We start from the raw sequence: 7,572 nt of genomic DNA, 5'->3' as shown, positions 1-7,572 counted from the left end.
TATGCATGTCTATGTATGTATGTATGTCTATGTATGTATGTATGTCTATGCATGTATGTATGTATGAATTATTATGTATGAATATATAGGTATGCTTATGTATGTCTATGTATATGATCCCTCCATTGATCTAAAGCGTCACATGTTCATGCCTATTTGCGGATGAGAGGTTTGTCTGTCTTTCTTGTCTCTGCCTGGGTGTGCGTGTCTCTTCATTTCTCTCTCTGAATCTTCTATGTGAAGATCATAAGTGCAGTCATCTCTGAAGAAGGTCTATAGGCAGAACTTCTTAACGCCCGCATCGTTAGCGGGACAAGCTAAGAGGGGTGTACGCATGCATGGGGAAGGGAGTGGAGACGTGCATAACTCAAGACACCTTCTCGATCAGCGAGGGAGGTATGCTATCTACCTCAACCTTCTTTAGTCTTCTTTTTGTCTTCTTCATCTTCTTGCGCCTCTTGTTTCTCTTTTTTTTTCTCTTTCTTTCTTTCTTTCTTTCTCTTCCTCTTTCTCTTTGTTCTTTTCCAGATACTTCTTCCACAGCATCTGCTGGACGGCTATGTAGAGGAGGAATTCTCACCTGGAGAGGCTCTGTCTTCTTCTGCAGGTCGAGCGGGATCTTCTCGTAGTGTGCAACATATGCTCTCCCAGTCTCAAGAAGAAGAAGAAGACCAAGCCGAGTTAGAAGAAGAGGAAGAGGGACTGTCGATTCAAATTGGGGGAGATGTCGCGATCTTTAACGATCTCCCTTTAACGCATGCACAGAGAAAGAAAATTCTCAAGGGAAATCAAATCCAAAGGTCGCAATTTTCTTCTCTTGTTTCTTCCTCCGTCATACACAAGGCTCCATTCATTCACCTCATGTATCTGAAGCATCTCTTCCGCTCTCTTGACTAGCTACATGGATAAGGGTAGTGTATATATATCTGTCTTTACTCTAACGATCTCCAGTCTATCGATCTTTAGTCTGTTCAAAAAAGAAAGACAGAGAGAAGAAGAAGACTAGTGAGGCAAACCGGATAGGTAATTGCACAGATGAGTATGTGTAGAATGTGTACATACAAACGGCGGAGTGTCGCGCGTGTTTCTCTGACCTTCACGAGTAGCTGCTCTTTGCTTTCTCAGTGCAAGCGATAGTTAGCTACTATGCTACCGCATGCACCACCATTCAATGCTTGGCATCACTTGTACATGCACATATATATGTATATGCCTATCTCAAGTGTATGTACACTGGAGCATCTATCTATTTTTGCAGTTTGGAAAACACTACGAGACCTGCACAGAACAAGTGTAGATCTCCGATTTACACGATAGAAGTCTCTAAATGTGTCCTACGAATATATACCTCTGTCTATGTATATCTCCTCATATGTCAGAATACGTCTGTATATAGGGAAGAATGGACTTCTGCAGAGATTGGGCCTTGATACGGCTCTTTGCTTTGCTTTCGTTTCTTTGCTTCTTCTTCTTCTTGCTTCAGAAGGCAAGACGCGAAGAAATGCTGCGAGCTCTACCTCGATGGTTCACGCAGATGGAGAGATCTCTTTCCAGATGTCTTCGCAGCACCGGTAGTAGAAAATGATCTTGAAGAGACGGATAGAGAGATGTAAAAGAAACAGAAAAGAGGATGATAAAGATGACAAGCCCTCTTCCTTCTTTTCTCCTTCAGAGGGAATCTTGACTATCGTGTTTCTCTTCTCTTGCTCTCATTATGTCCGAATTCTCTCCATTGCGGTGACCCCTTTCTCCAGCCAGTTTTCTTTTTCATGCTTTTCCTTCTCGAGATGGAGGTGCTAGGAGGTGTACTACGGCTTACCATACCAAAAGCTTATGAAAAAGAGAATGAAGGCAACTCAGTCTATCTACTCGCATATCTCCATCTATCTCCACGTCTATCTATCTGTCTGTCTTTGGCCTATCTATCTCTATCTATCTATCTATCCTTAATCTCTCTAGCTTCAATATATCAATCGATCTATCTTTGATCGATCAATCTCTCTATCTACTTTTTCCTTTGTTTCTTCTGAAGAAAGACATCTCTTAATGCAGGGAGAAGAACGGAGGTTTTTGTCGAATGTGTGCGGTGGTGTTCTCTTGGCTTTTCTCGGTGAGTCTTGTTTGTTACTCTTTTTTCCTTTTCCAAGAGTGATATAGATTTATAGACAGTTGTCTTTTTCAAAGGGAAAGATTCCAAAGTAGAGAGAAGAAGAGCGAAGAGAGAGAAGACTAGAAGAGAACTAGAATTGATCTAGTGGTTTTCTTTCCACAGGAGGTGAACATGCGGAGAGAGCTAGTTATCTTCGAGACGCAGAGTAGGAAGAAAAGAATATGAAGAGAGAACAGATAAAGACGATTCTTGTCATGAAAAGACCAGCAAGAGAGCTCTTTTCTGATGTTGGTGACAATTCTAGATTGTACTAATCTATTCTAGATAGATGATTAAGCTGTCTTCAGCGCTACAAAGAAAAGAGGAGAGAAAGATATGTCTTGGAGTGAGCTTGGAGTAGGGGTAGCAAGAGGCAGGGGATAGGAGAGAGAAGTGTTTTCTTGATAAGAAGAGAAGACAGCCACGACAGAAAGAAATAAGAGGAAGATTCAGCGTGCCTCATGAAGAAATGGGGATGAGGGGAACTCCGTCACCGCCCTGTAAGCTTTAAAGAGAGGGAAAATGTTGTAGACGGTGTCAGCGAGGTCGGGAAGAAAGGCGACAAGGAGGCTGTGGGTGTTAGGCAGAAAGGTCTCTACCCAAAGACGTGTTGGGTGTCTAAAGAAGAGACACCTGCAAGCGGAAGAAACCGAGTGGCGATAGGTACGGGTTTCTAGTGAGCTATTTCAAGAGACAGGCAAGATGCAAAGACGAGACTTCCTTTCTAAGCGGAAGTGTGTAAGCCCAGTGATCCAACAGCAAGGCTGCAATTCTCGAATGCGCATTGAAAACGGTCTGGACGTCTGACGCCCTCACAGGCCACCACTGTAGAGTGGGGGGAAAAGGTATTTTGGCGGCTCTGCGTGAAGTTCGGGAGAAACCAGGAAGGAAGGCTTTCATAGCTCGTCGTGACTTTTAGTGTCAGATTTTTGAAGGGTAAAGACAAAGAAGTCTACAACATCCCACCACAGAAAGGGAGAGCCAACATCTATCCACCACAAGTACTGAGCGCAGCCTCACTCGTATGGTCGGTAGCTGTGTCTCTTGTCATTCCTTATCGCGATGGAAGTGGAGTTAAATTATCTTTGTCTCTTCACTCATTCTCGACAGTTTGTCCGTTTTCGGAGTTTAGGAGTTGGACACGAAGAAAAAGCGCGAGAGATGGCCTAGAGCACCTCCCTGCGGACTGCAAGAAAGAAGGGAGGTGCCTATACACCGGAAAGTTGGAGTGTATAGTCACCTTGCTGTAAACCTTCCTTATTTCTGTCTCTTCGTCTCCTCCTTCCTACTTCTCTTGTTTTCCCCCTGATACAAGTCTGCACTCTTCGAAGTAGCGATTAACTGATTAGCCACGATCGCATGTTTCCTCCGGAAAGAGAGAAGATAACACTGGGAAGACAGTTCAAGCAAGCTCACGAGAAAGAATGCTCTAGAGGCATTGATAGGGCCCTGGGATCGCCTTGTCTCAAGCCTTCCGGCCGGGCGGCAACTTAAACAGCCAATACGACCGCTTGTTGATGTACTTCACTGTCTGTGCCCGCATCCTGTGTTTCTCTTGAACAGGAAGCACTCTCTCCCGTTTCTTTCCTAGGCTCTCCACATCGCTTGCTTTCCGGTGTCTGGGTCTAACCTTCTGGTACAGCTCCGGCAATGTAGAGATTCGTGCTAAGTGCTCTTCGGTCAAATGAAGGGCAAACACAGCAGCATGCTTCTTTCTGTTGGCCTGAGGCCTGAATGGCCTCAGCCCTTGACGTCTCACTCCTTCTGCATCCTTCCTTCTTTCGTTCCCAAATCTGCTCTTCACAGGGGTAGTCTCTCTTCCCTTCTGAACTCATGAAGGATTTACTTTCTCCTCAGCATCTCTCATAAAGGGAGACGTCTGACAACTCAAATGGCTTCCACAATCGCCGGAAGAAGACGTCTTGAATCGCATGCATGCGCATGAAACGAAAAAAAAGTATCAGTCGTCTGTTAGCTCTGCCGCTCTGTCTCTCTTTGTCTCTATCATCTATCTTTCCTTCTACCAAGACTCGAATGAGTGAAGCTCCTTTTTTCTCCTTCTTTTTCCTTGCTTTTCTTTTCTTTCTCTTGTGTTTGTCTCACGCCACTTTCTCTCTGTAAAATGAGAAGGACGAGTCCATTTCTAAGAGGAAATCTGAGAGGCTCAATTTCGAGGCATGTCTTGCTTGGCGCAGTTTCACTTCTTTACTTCTTCTTGTTCGTTTTCAGCAGCTCTCTTCATATTGTATTTCACCTTTTATTCCCTTTTTTCTTTTTTTCTTTATCTCAAACGTAGTTCCGAAAGCTCTCCAAGTCTCAACAAGGTCACCGAGACGTTTCTTGTCACGCAGCCAGAGATGAGATAACTCTCTCTTCGTCTGCTACTTTTCTCCCCTTTCTTTTTCTTGCTTTCTTCCTGTGTTTCTTTCTCTTCTCCATAGTCCATCTCTCCATCTTAGGATGGCTTCTTAGAGACCGAAGAGACCCAAGAGGAGGAGGCAACTCTACAAGAAGACGGGACCCCCAGCAAAGAGTCGGAGTTTTCTCTTCTTCATCTTTCTCACATTCTTCTGTATCAACGAAGTTGTTTCTTCTTTGCTTTCTGTCTTTCTTCTTCTCTCCTTCAAGCATCTTTTGCCGGCCCCAGATAGGTCGTCTCTCTCTTCTGTTAACTTTTTCTCATCTCCGTATTCTGGGTCCACACAGCAGCGCGATGTTTCTTTCCTTTCCTCTTTCCTCCAGATCTTTCTCGGTTCTCTACTTCTGTTTGCTTCTTCTTCTTCTTGGGTTGTATTAGTAACTTCATCTTTCCTCTCCTTTCTTCTGCATGCGTTCTACGGAAAGAAAAGAAGAGAGACGGACAAGAAAGAAAGAGAATCCAAGTCCTGAAAGGGGGTGAACAAGAAGAAGAAGATCATCGAGCTTGGAATGTCTGAAGTTTCTTTCTGTCCTTTTTCGTTTGTTATGCCCCTCTCTCGATCTTTCTCTCCATCTTGCTGTCTCTCTTTTTTCTTTCTCTTCATCTTATACCTCTTCCCGGTGTATCAAGAGAGCTAGCAATCTAAAGTCTTTCGTAGAGAAGATCTTTCTCTCTTTTCTGGTCTTCTTTACGTATTCTCTCACTCTTCTTTTTCTTTTCTCTCAGCTTCTCCGGGGCGCATGCAGGAAAGAAAGAGTCTTCTCTTATTGGAGAAGGAAAGAGAGAAAGACATCTCTCGACACCTGTGCTGTTTCTCTTCATCTTCTCTTTCGGCTTGAAGAAAGAAAAGAAGAAGAAAGAAGAGCACAAAGAGAAGGAGATCTACTTTCTTTTTCTCCTGCATATCTTTCGTCTTTATCGTCGAACTTCTGTTTGCTCCTACGGATGGACCAACGCCTTCTCTCTTTTCTCGACCGTTCAAGTCTTTAGACCTCTTTCTCTTCACTCGCTTTTAACGTCTCTTTCTTCTCCTTTCTTTTGCTTTTTCATCCAAGCTCTCTTCTTCTCTTCAAAACCGTCGTCTTCATCTTTTGTTTCTATTCGTCTCTCTCTGTAAGGAAATTACCCAGGACAACTTCAAGACATCTCTGGTGTATGTACACCTCTCCTTGTTTGACCACTCGGACTTCCCTGCTCCTGTCTTGTTCTCCTTCTTCTTAGGGAATTCACAAGTATCTGAGAAAGAGGAACATTTCTGATAGACATACACATTTCTCATCGATAGAAGGAGGAAAGCAGAAAAAGAAAGAAGAGAAGAAATCGAACATTTTGAAGGAGCAGAGAAAGAAGAAGAAGGAGGAGGTTCTATAGTAACCATGGGCTAGGCTTCTTCTCTCTTATTTCTTTCTTTCTTTCTCTCTTATTTCTTTCTTTCTTTCTTTTCTTGCTTCTTTCTCTTTGTTCTTTTTCTTCTTCGTCGGTCTTTGTTTGAAAAGATTCAAAAGAGAAGTCGGGGCTTTCCCAAATAGCTTCATAGCGAGGTGATCAAAGAAAACGAAAAGAGCCCAGGTGTATGTACACCCGCATGGAGTCATACTCCTCTGATATCTCTATCTATCTCCATTTTTTTCTATCATAAGCTTTCCCCTTTCCATCTCTCCCTCTCTGGGGTGTATTTCTCTTAACGCTGTATCTGTTGAAGATCTTTCACAAGATACAAGCGCGCGCGTCCGGACGTCTTCATTTATCTTCTCTTCTTACTTTCTTTCTCTTTCCGGCTCTTCTGTCTCTCTCTTGTCTATCTCAGTCTCGACCTTCTTCTTCTTCTTTTCCTCGTTTCTTTCTTATTGAAGAGACAGTGTGTCGATCTTATCTTCTTCTTTCTCTTCTCGGGGGTGTGGTCCTCTCGAGGGCATTTTCTCCTCTTCTTTCTTCTTTCTGCTGTCTTCTTCCTTTCTCTTCTTCTTTTCTCTTCCCCCCTTCTTCTTCTTCTTTTCTGGTCGTTTTCTGTCAAGATGAATTCTGCAGCGGGCTCTCAAGTGAGTAAAGAATTCTTTCATCTGATCAAAGCCATTGGAGAGGCCAGATCAAAGCAGGTAAAATTGAACATAGTTTCTTCTTCTCTCTCTGTCTATTTATCTCTTCTTCTCTCTTTCTCTTCTTCTCCTCTCAATTTTCCCTCCTCTTCTTCATATCTTTTCTTTCTCTTCACGGTATATCTATTGTATTTCTTTCCTTCTCTTTCCCCGTCACGGCTAGAATTTCTCTCTCTCTCTCTGTCGCCATGGCTGTGTATGCTGCAGGAGGAGTATTTGAAAGACCTATCACGTGCATGCCTCCTCTATAGATAGATCAAAGAGAGATGGATAGATAGATTAAAGATAGATAGATAGATAGGTACACTTGGATTCTGATCTCATAACGACTTCTTCTTTCTTCTGTCTTCACTTATGGAAGCTTTTCTTCGTCATATTCCAAGAGATTTGCATGTCTCTTTCTTCATTTTATCTTCTTCTTCTTCCCATCTCTCAAAAGGTGACACTGGACCAAAGAAACCCTTTATCTTCTTCCTCACCTTTCTCGGAGAATTCTTCGTCTTCTTCTCCTTCTCGCTCTCTTGTTCTTCTTCTTTTCGCAGGTGTTTGCCTTTGTGTGGATATCGTCTTTCGAGTTAGATAGAAAGTGTTGCGCTGCTGCATCTGAAGAGGGGAAGAGGATTACACCCGCAGTGTATAGACACCTCGTAGAATGAAACATATCCAAAACAACGCTATAGATCGGTATTGACATAGAGACATGAAGATAGACATAGATAGATTAAAGATAGATAGATAGATTACAGATAGATTAAAGATAGATAGATAGATAGATAGATTAAAGATAGATAGATAGATAGATAGATAGATAGATAGATAGATAGATAGATAGATTAAAGATAGATAGATAGATAGATAGATAGATTAAAGATAGATAGATAGATTAAAGATAGATTAAAGATGGATAG

At 42.7% G+C, this 7,572-nt stretch overlaps 2 protein-coding genes across 2 annotated transcripts in view; both read left to right on the top strand.

The window, feature by feature from the left end:
* The window catches only part of CSUI_010219 (uncharacterized protein), a 3,597-nt gene extending 1,486 nt beyond the window's left edge, over window positions 1-2,111 (top strand). Inside the window, exons 3-4 of the mRNA XM_068070324.1 lie at window positions 529-863; window positions 1,484-2,111. Coding sequence (XP_067917701.1) covers window positions 529-863; window positions 1,484-1,613 — 465 coding nt within the window. The 3' untranslated portion in view covers window positions 1,614-2,111. The remainder of the gene's footprint in view (window positions 1-528; window positions 864-1,483) is intronic.
* Window positions 2,112-3,944: 1,833 nt separating this feature from the next.
* Window positions 3,945-7,572, top strand: part of CSUI_010218 (uncharacterized protein) — a 3,902-nt gene continuing 274 nt past the window's right edge. Inside the window, exon 1 of the mRNA XM_068070323.1 lies at window positions 3,945-6,664. Within this exon, the coding sequence (XP_067917700.1) occupies window positions 4,327-4,515 (189 nt within the window). The 5' untranslated portion in view covers window positions 3,945-4,326 and the 3' untranslated portion in view covers window positions 4,516-6,664. The remainder of the gene's footprint in view (window positions 6,665-7,572) is intronic.

The sequence above is a fragment of the Cystoisospora suis genome (genome assembly GCF_002600585.1).
Source record: "Cystoisospora suis strain Wien I chromosome Unknown contig_6931, whole genome shotgun sequence".
In the NCBI taxonomy this organism is placed as follows: Eukaryota; Apicomplexa; class Conoidasida; order Eucoccidiorida; family Sarcocystidae; genus Cystoisospora; species Cystoisospora suis.
The sequence above is the reverse complement of the archived record's forward strand: the minus strand, read 5'-3'. Positions and strand labels throughout refer to the sequence as shown.